Raw genomic sequence first — 13679 nt, forward strand, 5'->3', positions numbered from 1 at the left:
TTTGATAGATGAGGAAAATGCAAGTTCAGAGAGATGAAGTGACTTGTCTAAGGTCTAAGAGCTATCTGGCTCCAGAGCTGCATCCTTAGACACTCAACTTAATTGCTGCTAGGTAAGGAGTCAGGCCCACTGAAAAGACAGTTACATTTTACCTGCATTATCTCATGTTACTCTCGAGGCAACACTTGGGTTGATTTGTTATTAATCCTATTGTACAGATGAACAAACAGGTTCAGAAAAGTGACCTAACTTGCTCAATGTCACAAAACTACAAAGAAAACTATAGACAACCAGGACTCAAACTCAAGGCTGGCTAGCTCCAAAACCAGGGCTCATAACCACTGTACTGCAAACCTCCCAAGTTCCCCAAACCAAGGCCACAATCCTCAAAAGAAGATCCCCGTGACTTTCCCTGCCCACAGTGCTGTTCAGTATCCCCTCTCACACCAGCCTCTATATCCTGGAGACTTTTCTCCTTCCACTTCTGACCTGAGAGTCCATGGAAAGGCAGTTTGGGTCAGCTTCTAGAGTAATTCTCATTCCCTGAAATCTCTCTTGTGGGATGCCTGACTCCCTGCTCCTCCCACACCTGTATCTCATGGGTACACTGTCCCATTTTATTATCAAACATCACCCACATTGCCCCCATCTTGGCCAGCCACATCCAGAAATGCAGGGCCAGAATTACGACGTGTCGGCTCACCTTCATAAATAATATTTTGCAATTTCCTTGTCCGGGGGCATGGATAAATTATTCTTCTGCATCAAGGTTACGATGATCAAAAAGGTGGCCTGGCTGGCCTTCCTCGAGAGTGGGGATAAAAAGGAGGCTCTGATTACATCGAGGCGCCAGGCTGAGGGGGGAGCCCCGGGTCCTAGGCGTTTGCTTTGTGGCTGCACAATAATCAGATATCTGAAAATGCATGAACTCTGATTTTAAGGTCCTGCTGGAGAAGGGATTGACGTGACAGGCAAGTCTGACTTTCACATCATTCACAGGGGTTGACAGAAAGAGCCTTCTGATTAGAGTGCAGTTAGCACTGTTCCCTTGTTCCCTTCACTGAGAGCCCTCATCCACCCTGCCACAGTCACTCACACACACACACACACACACACACACACACACACACACACACACCTTCTTTCTATACAGGGTGTTATGGGGCTGAACTGTGTCCTCCAAAATTCCTATGTTGGAGTACTAACCCTCATTGCCTCAGAATGTGATCTTATTTGGACATAGGGTCTTTACAGAGGCGATCAAGTTAAAATGAGGTCCCTAGTCCAATACGACTGATGTCCTTAGAGAAAGGGGAAATCTGGACACAGACAGGCATAGAAGGAGAACTGCCTGGTGAACACAAAGATGGCCACCTGCAAGCCAAGGAGAGAGCCCTCAAAAGCAATCAACGCTGTTGACACCTTGATCTCAAACTCCAGAACTGTGAGAAAATAAATTCCTGTTGTTGAAGCCACCTGGTCTGTGGTACTTTGTTATGGCAGCCTGAGCAAATGAATGCACTGAAACATACTTTAAAAAAAATTCAGAACCAAGATATCAAGTGGTTCCCAGTTGAAGGCAGCCATCAATAGTATCTGAGGCTAATTTGTGTTAATTATTTTTTAATGTTTATTTATTTATTTTGAGAGGGAAGAGAGAAGGCTGGCGAACATGAGCAAGTATGCACATGCATGTGTGGGAGGGGCAGAGAGTGAGGGAGAGGGGGAATCTCAAGCAGGCACCACACTGTCAGCACAGAGCCTGATGTGGGGCTTGAACTCATGAACCATGAGATCACAACCTGAGCCGAAATCAAGAGTCAGAGGCTTAACCAACTGGGCCACCCAGGTGCCCCAGAAAACCCAATTTTTGATAACCACTTAGAAACGGCCAGTGAGATGGCCAGGCGAAATCCATGAGCATTTGACGGCGGGAGTGGGCTTGGCCAGCCTTATGTGACTAGTAAGCCCACTAGGAGATCTCCCTGCCCTCCTAGGGAAGGCCTACAGCACCAGACGCCTCTCTGGCTGGCCGTCAGCATTGAGGGCTGGTGACAACACAGCCTCCCCTCCCCACACAAGCTCATGACACCCCTCCCACCCAGTCTTAGCAAGATGGCACCAGGCTGTAGCCTCCCCCTCTGCCGCCTGCTCTCCATGCATCCAGTAGGCGCCCAATTCTCACTGCCCTCCCAAATCCGGACGAAACTGCGAATTCTCCCTGTCAGTGCTGTATATCACTTTGAGATATATACCATATTAGCAGAAAGAACTGAATTATATTGCATTCATGATGCAATTAAACACTTCACTAGGAATCAATGTAAAACTGATGAGGCCTGAAAGTAGTGCATATGGCTTAGAACATTATAAAACATTACCTTCACTCAAATCCTTTTCAGTAGCAATTTAAATCTTCTTACAGTTACTGCTGCCAATGGTAAACCATCTACTGATTCATAACAGTGCATGGTAACGAATGAATTTTTTTAAAAATTTATTCAACTACTAAATTACCCATGAAACCGGAATAGCTGACAGGAGTAATCTGAATTATTATTAGCTCTGCAAGTATTCTGCATTAGCCAATTTAAAACCACGGTTCTCAGGCAGGAACCAGTTAGTACAGCCAGAGTGTTAAATGACTGCAATAGTTCTTCATTTTACTGCTGCTTACATTTAAAGGTCAAGAGATAAAAATTACATATGACTCCAAACATAGGAAGGGTGTTTATCTTTTTCTACAAATCGGGTCAGTTGTAAACTTTAAAAAACATCTGAGATGCAACTGTATAAACTCAAAGGCCTTTCGAATATTTGGAAATCAGAAGGCTGGGGTGGGGGTGGGGGTGGGGATGTTTCTTCACCCTCTTCCATCACTGCACATAAAGATGACATACCCCTCTTCTTTGTGGTCCTAAAACTTGCTCCCCCACCCCCTCCCCTGATCTATTCCTTGTTCTTCCTCTCTGACCTCCATATGCTCCCCACCTCCTCCGAGTGCTTGGGCAGCTCTGGAAGGATCTTGAAGCCACAGAGAAAGAAAGTCACAGGAATGGAAGCTCCCTCTCCCACCTAAAGGTCACTTGGTCCGGCCCTCGGCCTCCCACCTGAGGTGCAGCGGCAAGACTGAATTTTCCAGGGCCCAACCCCTTCTCTAACTGCCTTCTTGTCCACACCCAGTGCCTGTTGGTTTATTCCCCCTTCAAAAGCCCAAGGGAAAAACCAAAGTGAGAGAAATAAATAAAGAAGCAGCTTTCTTCAGGAGTCCAATGTTATCATGCATGACTAAACAAGGACCATAAAGCACAAGCTTGTTTCTTCCATGGCTCAGGCAAGATGGGCACGTGGGTTTTGAGCTCTGTAGAAGGAAGGGAAGAGCTAAGCAAGTTCAAGGCATTAATTTTATTTTTTTAATTTCCTTTCTTTGGGGGAAGTTTTTTTTTTTTTTCCTTTAGCCACCAAGTTAATATACGCTCACTATAAAAAATTCAAATGATGAAAAGCACACAAGAAGAAAGTTTGACAGCCCAGTCTTTCCACTCTGATTCAGCTATCAATAATGATTAAGCACCTACTGTGTGCTATGCCACTGGGGCTACAGATAGGAACAAAACCATTGGTCCACTCTGGGCTTTTCTCTATGCATCAACTGACACGTACATTCATAGGTAGAATTATTCTCAAAAACGGGATCCTATTCTACCACTTTCTTTATTCACCCAACAAAGTGTCCTGGCACCTTTCACTGAAAGGCTATAATTCCACTATGTGCATGTATGGACCATGTATGGACGTACCCAGGCCTGTGTGGACATTTTCCTGCTAATATGAACCATCTTACAAATGAACAATGCTCAAGCTACAAGTAAGGGTGGGCCAGCCTTATGCCAAAAGGGATGTTCAAGCTGTCTGGGCAGTTTAAGGGTGAGGGGGTGCAGGCAGTGGGGGGTCCCCTGTGAAAAAAATCTTTTTAACAGGCAAAGAAAGCATTTATGACCCCCCCTCCCGCCCCAATGATCTTTTGTGCACAAGCTAATTTCCAGCCACTGATGTAGCTTTAAAATGTGGGCTCTCACAAGCCTGTGAGCAGCAGCTTGAACATCTGCTACTTGCAGGCTGGCGAATCCACCTTGGTGAGAGCGACGGCAACTGTCCAATATCCTCTGTGCTGCCAAGAGGCCCCTGTTAAACCAGTGGGTTTAACTGGGGTGACCTTGCCCCATGGGGGACATTTGGTAATATCTGGAGACATCTTTGGCCATCTCCCTTTGAGGGGTGGGAAGTGTGTGTTGTTGGCATCTAGTGGAGGGAGACCAGGATGCTGCTATACAACCAACCCAAAATGTCAATAGTGTCAAGTTTCAACTGTGCTTTAATCAAAGTGTGGGCAGTGTAGGTATGGTTGAGAGACCGGGTTTTGGACAGACAGACCCGTGTTTCAAGGCTCAGTTCAGCCATTTGCTATCTGTGTGACCTTGGACAAATGTATTAACCTCTCTGAACCTCAGTACAGTCCTTAACTACTTGTTAACAGTACCTACTTAGGGTTATTGGGAGGATTACATGAGATATTCTGTGTTAAGTATGCAGTGCCGCATCATTTATTATCACTAGTATCAGCAGTAGCAGCGGTAACGAAGCAGTAGTATTTTATTGTAGTAAAATACACATAACATAAAATTTACCATTTTCAACCCTTTTTAAGTGTACGGTTGAATGGCATTAGTTGTGCAGCCATCACCACCACCCAACTCTAAAGACTTTTTCATCTTGCAAAACAGAAACTCAGCACCCATAAAATACTGACTCCCAGCCCCTGGCAACCACCATTCTACTTTCTGTCTCTGTGAATTTGACTCCTTTTGGGTGACAATCATACAGTATGATACAGCAGAATCGTATAGTATCTATCCTTTTACGACTGGCTTATTATACTTGGCTTAATGTCCTCAAGATTCATCATATTACATTTGTCACGATTGCCTTCCTTTTGAAGGCTGTATAATATTCCACTATATGAACAGACCACAGTTGTTTATCCATTCATCTGTTGATGGACACTTAGGATGCTTCTAACTTTTGGCTATTGTAAACAATGCTGCTGTGAAAATGGGTGTAGAAATATCTATTCAGTCCCTGCTTTCAATTCTTTGGGTGTATATACAGAAGCAGAATTGCTGGATTATACGGTAATTCTATTTTTAATGTTTTGAGGAGCTGTCATACTGTTTTCCACAGCAGATGCACCACTGAATTGGAAGAAGTACTTTTTAGGGACAGGCCAAGGAATCAGGTCCTGGGTGGAGAATGTGTCTAAGGATCTGCATCACCCAAAGTCTCACTTAACCAAGCCCTACTGGATATATCACCTTTCTGGACATGTGTACCTGGGCCTTTTGTTTCTTTTTTTTAAGTTTATTTATTTATTTTGAGATAGAGGTGGGGGCAGGAGGAGAGAAAGAGAACAAGCAGGGGAAGGAGCAGAAAGAGAGGGAGGGGGAGAGGGAGAGAGAGAGAGAGAGAGAGAGAGGGCAGGAGAGGGGCAGAGACAGAGAGAGAGAAAGAGAGAGAGAGAGAGAGAATCCCAAATTTGGGACTGAACCCATGAACTGTGAGGTCATGACCTGAGCCGAAATCAAGAGTTGGACAGTTAGTCACCTGAGCCACCCCAGATGCCCCTACCTGGGCCTTTTACCACCTTTGGCTGCAGTATCTCAGGGGTCTTCTCCAGGCCAGCAGCTATGCCTCCCCACTCCTCTGCCAGGTGACCCCCCCCCCCCCCCGCATGACAGTCTTGTAGGTGCTCAGTTCCAAGTGGGCACATTGTCTATTTTCATACTGTCTCCTCTCAGTGCCAGGGTCTGTTACCAAACCTGGCTCCATGTGAATCTAGGAATCGGGGCCCCCAGCCTCCAAGAGGTGGAATCAAGAGCTGGGAGAGTGAGAGGGCCTTAGGCTTCTGCTTAGACCCTCACTCCAGATGTGGGTGTGCCAGGGAAGAGGGGGCTTCTCTGGGCAAAGAGAGCACGGTGGAAGTACTTCAGGCTGTGGGGACAGACACAGTGAGTGGATCATGGGGGCATAAATCCCAGGCGTTTTTGTGCTGCTCTGATCAGGCCACCTTCCCAGGGAAACAGAATGCTAGGCCTGGGAATCAGACAGATCTGGCCCCAATGCCACCTCTGTGAGCATAGACTAAATTGTTGTTACACCCTGGGCACTCTGTAGATAACTCCCATAGTTCACCTCATTTATAACTCTCATATCAGCCCTGGGAGACCAGAGCTATTGTCAGCCCCATTTTATAGAAGGCAAAACTGAGCCTCAGGGGGCAGAAGCAATTCTATCAATGTTGCACAGAATTGTTAGTGGTGGAGCTGGGATTCAAACCCAGAGGGGGGTGAGTCAAACTCTGATCATATACTAGACTTCCATGTAGCACTGAACTTGTTACTGACCCTGACTGTAAAATGGGATGATAAGAGAAGCCACCTGTGGCAAGCATTATAGACTGCTCCCCCAAAGTTATTCCAAACCCCTTCCCCTTTACCACCTGCACTTGTTTGCTAGGCCGCCACAACAAAATACCACAGACTGGGTGGCTTAAACAACAGAAAATCCTTTTCTCACAATTCTGGAAGCTAGAAAGTTTTAGATCGCGGTGTTGGCAGGGTTGGCTTCCTCTGAGGCCTCTCTCTTTGGCATGTAGATAGCTGTCTTTCCCCTGTGTCTTCACATGGTCCTCCCTCTGTACATGTATGCTTGTCCTAATCTCCTCTCCTTATAAGACCCCAGTCACACTGGATTAGGGCTTACCCCTATGATCTCATTTTAACTTAACTACCTTTTAGGTCAAGGTAATTACCTATTTCCAAATATAGCCACATTCTGAGGTATTGGGAGTTAGGACTCCAACACATGAATTTTGAAGAGACATAATTCAACCATAACACCACCTTCTACCAGAGAATGGAAAGCTACAGGGTCTCATTTCCCAGCCTCCCTTGCAGCTACACGTGGCCAATCAGAGTCCTGGACAACGAGATGAAGATGTCCCTGAAGAGGGCTCAACTTCCTGAATTCAAAGGTAAAATCTTCACTGTAAGAAAACCTTTTGCCCTCTGTCCCTTTGGCTTTCCCTTCTTTTCCTTCCTGGCCTGCAAATATGAGACCTGGAGGGGAAGAGGCCATCTTACAGCTGTGAAGGGGGAAGCCAACATGGTGGAATGAAAAGACTGAGGGTTGCATACCTGTGAACTTTGTTATGTGAGAAAAACAAACCCTCAAGGTGCCCTTTAGTTGGTAAGTAGATAAACTGTGGTGTACCCAGACAATGGAGTATTATTCAGTGCTAAAAAAAAACAAAAAAAAAAACCAAAACTATCAAGTCATGTAAAGACATGGAAGAAACTTAATGGCATATTATTAAGTAAAAGAAGCCAATCTGAAAAGGCTACATACTGTATGATTCCAACTTATAGGACATTCTGGAAAAGGCAAAAATCATGGAGGACAGTTAAAAGATTAGGGGTTGTCAGGGGTTAGCAGGAGGGAAGGATGAATAGGCAGAGCACACAAGCTTTTTAGGGCGGTTGAAAATACTCTATATGATATTCTAATGGTAGATACATGTCATTGTACATTTTGTCCAAATATACAGAATATACAACACCAAGAGTGAACCCTGATGGAAATTGTGGATCTGGGGTGACGATGTGCCAGTGTAGGTTCATCAAGTATAACAAATGCACCACTCTGGTGACGAATGCTGATGTGGAGGGGACTACACATATGGGTGGGGCACAGAGAGCATATGGGAACTCTGTTCTTTCTGCTCAATTTTTCTGTGAACCAAAAAACTGCTCTAAAAATACCTATTTTTTTATTTAAAAACATTTTTTAATGTTTATTTTTGAAACACAGTATGTGTGCATGAGCAGCAGAGAGGCAGAGAGCCTGATGCGGGGCTTGAACTCATGAACCTCAGGATCATGACCTGAGCTGAAGTCAGCCGCTTGACTGAGCCACCCAGGTGTCCTAAAATAAAGTTTCTTAAAAAAAAATACACCCATAAGTTTAAGGCATCACTGGCTGAGTTTCCAGTTACTTGCAGCTGAGTGCATTACTTATAGGAATAGCCCTTCAAGGACCTCACAATCTAAAGAGAGGGATCATAAGGCATCATAAGGCAGAACGGGCACCAGATGAGTCACACAGGCCTGAGAGATGTGAGCTCAGTGAAGGTGGGCTGGTCAGGTAAGACTTTCCGGAAGCAGTGGCTGTGCTAGAGCAGAGCCTTGAATGCCAAGTCAATTTGGACAAACAGCCTCCATCAGGGATGCCAGGCAGTCACCAAGGAAACACAAGGAGATTTTGAGCAATAACTCATCAGTCAGTCCCCAGCTGGACTGGATGAAACCCTCAAGAAGAGGAATCACGGGAGATGCTGATAGAGAGGGAGACTTAGAGAATATGTCTGCACACACATGCCACACCACACATGCTGGAAGGTGGGTGCTGGACAGCTGTTTAGCACATGTGTGCACATCGATGGAGAAGGCATCAGGTGCCGAGGCTTCTGGAAGAAGAAGTGGGCTCCAACTTGGAAAGGAGGCATGTCTCTTAAGTGAGCATAACACTGTATCATCCTTTCTATTCTATTTTGGGTTTTATTAGCCAAAGCAGTACAATGTTTATACTAGTGGGTATTACATTTGCCAGAACAATTACAGTATGACAAATGGTACATCATGTAATCCATCAACCTCGCCAAGACAGGAATCCTTTACTCGGGACTGCCATTAATTCTGCGCTCCCGTCTCTGGGGTCCGGGCCCGTGTAGCCATGACAACACAGATGACGCCTGGTGTGAATGCTAGACCTCTGTGAAGGATGGGCACCTCCTAGGTGCACTGGAATTTAACCTCCGACACCCGCATATTAGTCTACTTGGAGCAAGAAATAGAGATTGGGGCTGGAAAAAAGCATGGCACTTGGGGAAGGGGTGTTTTTTTCTCCTTCATCATGGTGCAGTGTCTCAGAAGGGGAGAGGGATATACAACTATGGCTAGTGTGGCTCACCTGTCACTGGTTGCTGGTTACCAGCCCCAAAGCCAGTGAGCAAATTCAGACCGAGATGTGTCAAATCTCAATAGCCAATGGCAGTTTTAAGGAAGGGAACAAGGACTCAAGGTATAAAGACAATGAGCATTTGGAGAGAGAGAAGAAGGGGAAAGTCACTTTATGATTTATATTGAAAGCCTCAGAGATTCTGAAAAAGCAAACACCTATCTAGCACAAGAAGACCGTTTGATGTACAAAAGGCCCAGATCTCTCTGACTGATGAAGTCTAGTTCCAAATGGTTGGTATATAATTTCTTGACCCTGGGCTCCCTCTACCTCCCCCATCTGCGGCTTCTCAGAGCAGCTAAATCCCGACGGTTACACATGCCCTCAGACAAGACTGCAGCCATCATCTGCAAATTCACCAGGAGTTTCAGACTTCCTCAATTCATCCCAACCGGCAATTACAAGCTGGGAGCGGCTTTTATAAAATATGAAACGGCTGCTGTCAGTTTTTCCATCAGTTCTACATATTTTGCTGTTAACAAAAGGAACCGATAACCACTTCTCATAAGGAAAAACAAGAATAAAATCAAAGGCCCCTAATGGAGACAATCTCCAAAGTACAACAACACAAGCCCATTTCTTTTCTTTCTTTTTTTTTCCCCCTTCCCTGACAAATCAATCTGGCCATGGTCCAAGGATACAGGCAGACAGACGGAGCTACCTCACCTGTTTTATTAAGCCATTACCAGAATCATTTTATTCCCATTTATAATGTTCAATACATGGTCTGAAGACTTTTCTAATATAGTAATTAGATGGAACACTAGATAGATGGATTAAATTGGGACGATATTTTATGCCATTGTACATTGCTTTACAATATTCTGCCTGGCTTCTGAGATACCAAAGTGTGAGCGTGTATATATAAATATATCCCTTTTATTCTAGATGGGAAGGCTGTACTTTGCATGTGGCTCATCTCAGTGTGAGACTTCCCATTTGGAAATCTGATGGAAATTTATGAATCCATGATAGAACTCGCCGGGAAATCCATCCTCCATTCTGTCCCCCTGCCCCCAAGCAAAGGTTGCCCAAGCATCACCACCGTTGCCATGGTCACTGCAGCCAACATTTACTGGGTGCTTACTACATACCAGGCATGGAGCTGAGACCTTGACATTTATTAGGAGGTCATATAACTTGGGGAGCTCAAGGGCCCATACTTTGAAATTGCCCAGAGCTGGGACTTAACTCTACTATTACTTGCTATGTGACCTGGAGAAAATTACTTTTACCACTATGAGCCTCAGGTTCCCCCACCGAAAGATGAGGATAATATAGGTACCCATCTCACAGGACTGTTCTTAGATACTTACTTAGATACTTAGATGATGCGTACTTAGCACAAGGCCAAAAGAGAGCAAGTCCCAATAATATTTTTATTATCATCTCATTTAGCCCAGGAGATGGTAACATGCTCTTTTACAGATAGGGAAACTGAGGCTTGGAGAAAGAAAATACTTAACCTGGGTTATCAAACAAGTGGCAGGCACAGGTATCTGTGTCCAGAGCCTGCTCACTTATAATTACAAAAGATGGTCCTCCCTTGCAGAGCGCCTGGCTGGCTCGTCAGTAGAGCGTGAGCCTCTTGATCTCAGGTTCGTGAGTTTGAGGCCCACAATTGGGTGTGGAGCCTACTTAAAAAAAAAAAAAAAAAAAAGATTGTCTCCTTGAAGAGAGAGGAAGGACACTTCTACCAAGACAAGTGGTGTCTGTGTGTGATTGGTGGGGGGGGGGGGGGGGGTGGAGATCATTGAACTAAGGCGCAACCTGAGCCCTAATTTGTACCTAGATACAGGTTTAAGTTATAATTTTAATTCTAAGGATCTAAGAAATCAAGGCTTGGCAACCAACAAAGAAGATCTCCCTTCATGTAATACCTCCTTTCATCTCTTGAGATGATAAAAATGAAAATGGAGAAATATGTCCCACAGGTGTCACACGATCCTACTCCTCAGGCACTGTACCCAGGTGGGAAAACTGAGCCATGGAAGTCAAACCTGAAACATCATAAAAAGATATGATGCTACTTTATAGAGGAGAACACTGAAGCTCAGAGAGGAGGTATAACCCACCAAGGTCACACAGCTTTTTGAGGTCACTTCAGAGATCTCTGCAGCCCTGGAGCCCCAGCCAAGTAGGACAAGAACTGCAAATTCTCACATTCCAATTATGCACAAAATCTCCACCCAATCCTGCCCTCCTTGTTCCCCTAACTTAAGACTGTCTCAGGCTACCTGTGCAGGGGCTATATTTAGCTGTGGCGGTTTTGTTTTGTTTTGTTTTTTGTTTTTGTGGGTAAATAGAGACCATCAACTGGATGAAACCTATTAATATGAAAGAGGAGGGCACACCCAGCCACAAAGCTGATAGCTGACTACTTCTGAAGACCTGCCTTCACCATGGCTGGGAAACTAAAATTACCTTCTGTATACATTTTTCTGTATCAAGAGGGACTTCTCAATTTGACAGGTTGTATTATAAACCTTTTTTTTTTTTTTTTTTAAGAAAAGCCTCAGTAAAACTCCAAAAATCTCTTTGCTGCCAGCTCAATCTACAGTATTGATGGGAAAGTGAGACTTGCCTCCATACCAACTGTCCCCAATCAACACAATCCTGGACTTGCTGTTCTTGCTCCTCTGCTCAGGAAATCGGGCCCCTCGAAAGCCCTACATGGGTGCTCGGAAGTTGTTGAGTACATTTCCAGCTCACCCCAACTCTTCTGCTGCTTTTGTAAGCACAGCTGACAAAGACCATTTCAAGACTAGAAAATTTTCTACAAGGAGCAAGGTGAGGGACAGGGAGCTGAACCAGAATAGGGATGAAAAGAACAGAGAAGTTACTGGAAATGCCAAATACTGACATTTACTCTAGACTTGGCTCCAAGACCACCTCACTGCTTCTCCCAACTCCTGTGTTCATATTCCCATTTTACATTTAAGAAAATGGAGGTTCAGAGAGGTCAAGTGACTTACCTAAGGTCACACAGCTAATTCAAAGCAGAGTCAAGATTTGAACCCAAGTCTGTCTGATTTTGACACCTAGGACTTGTAACTATGAACAACCCTTCAGCAGAATGAAGGTGGGCCCATGCCTTTAACACAGTAGGCAGTTTCTTACAGGAAACCATTCTTCTCAAATCTTATCCTTTTGAAATGACCTTGGGAAGCTAAGCACTGTGGAAGGAATGGATGAGCCTGTGCAATGCTTATAGCCATCCCTTTGTTTATCCACTTTGTATAACAGATTTTCTTATATCAGGTTTTCTTTGCCACAATACAAAAGCCTCCCAAGGAAGGAGAAGCAATCCGGCTGGTCTTGAGATGAGGGGGGGAAATAGATCAGATAAAGCCAGGACCTCCCACTGCCACAGAAGAGCACCGTTGGAGGATCCAGAGGCTTTGCCCCAACGCAGAGCTTGAAAGGCAACAATTTCAGTAACAATGACCTCAACAGCCAGTATTTCCGAACATAACCCTGCTGCTGAACCAGGTGTCCAGGGGCTCCTTTCCTGGATCACTGGGTCTCCCAGGGACGGGAATTTCACAACTGCCCAGAGACCCACTATCTAGACTGTTCCTCCTGGAGTCTGACTTTGGTGTTTCTTGCTACAGCCAGACTTCACTTCCTTAGAGAAATATCCATGGTGATGACATTTCTTTATCTTGCCTACCACATAGACGCTTTGACGGTCAGTGGCAGGAGGGACGTTACAATTGTTTAGATGACCAAATAAGGACCAGAGATGAAGAGATTATGTGCCCATAATCACACAGCAAGTGAAGGTTATACTGCTCCCCAACATGAGCACTGACCTCCTTACCTGGAGGATTCCAAGGGGTGTGAGGACATTCCTGCATCTCAGGACGGACTCCATCCCCTACCTAGGCCTCCAATGCTAGGAGTTGTCCTTGACCATCGCTCTCTCTTCTGTATATCTGTCACTAAATCCCCAACATTCTGCTACCTAGACATCTCTTGAATCTCCCCACTGTGCACCCCCATCCTCACAGCTGTGTTCACTGGGCCCTTTACAATCTCTCACCTGGATCATGGGCCCAGCTTCTCCTTGGGCTCCCACCTCCATGCTGGGCCCCTCTAAACTCTTCTCCATGCAGCAGGCCAGCAAATGTCAGTCATTTGTATAATAGTCTTGTTTGCCCCAAGGAGATAGCATCATGCCCAATTTACAGGTGGGGAAACTGAGGAAAAGGCAAATACTTTATCTGGTTCTTGAACAAGAAGTGGCAGGCATAGGTGTCTGTATCCAAAGTCTGCTCACTTAACCACAAAGAGTATCTCCCTCAAGGAGCAGAAGGAGGGATGCCTCTACCAAGATGTCTAAAATCTAAATTCCCTTCTAAAATCTAAAACACAGTACTACCTCCTGCTCAAAACCCAGCCATGGCCCCTACTGCACTCAAGACAAAGTCTGGGCCACCCACCCATCACAACCTCATGGCCTTGCCCACCTCCCTCTCCCACTGAACCCCTAACCTGACTTGATACTCCACCTCCACGACCTTCTCTGGGTATCTCACCCCCAG

General features: G+C 45.2%; 1 protein-coding gene across 1 annotated transcript in view; it reads right to left on the bottom strand.

The window, feature by feature from the left end:
* CUX2 (cut like homeobox 2) overlaps window positions 1-13219 on the bottom strand; it is a 171794-nt gene extending 158575 nt beyond the window's left edge. Inside the window, exon 1 of the mRNA XM_032595350.1 lies at window positions 13178-13219. Within this exon, the coding sequence (XP_032451241.1) occupies window positions 13178-13219 (42 nt within the window). The remainder of the gene's footprint in view (window positions 1-13177) is intronic.
* Window positions 13220-13679: the final 460 nt, after the last annotated feature.

Source organism: Lynx canadensis, chromosome D3 (assembly GCF_007474595.2).
Source record: "Lynx canadensis isolate LIC74 chromosome D3, mLynCan4.pri.v2, whole genome shotgun sequence".
NCBI classification, from domain to species: Eukaryota; Metazoa; Chordata; class Mammalia; order Carnivora; family Felidae; genus Lynx; species Lynx canadensis.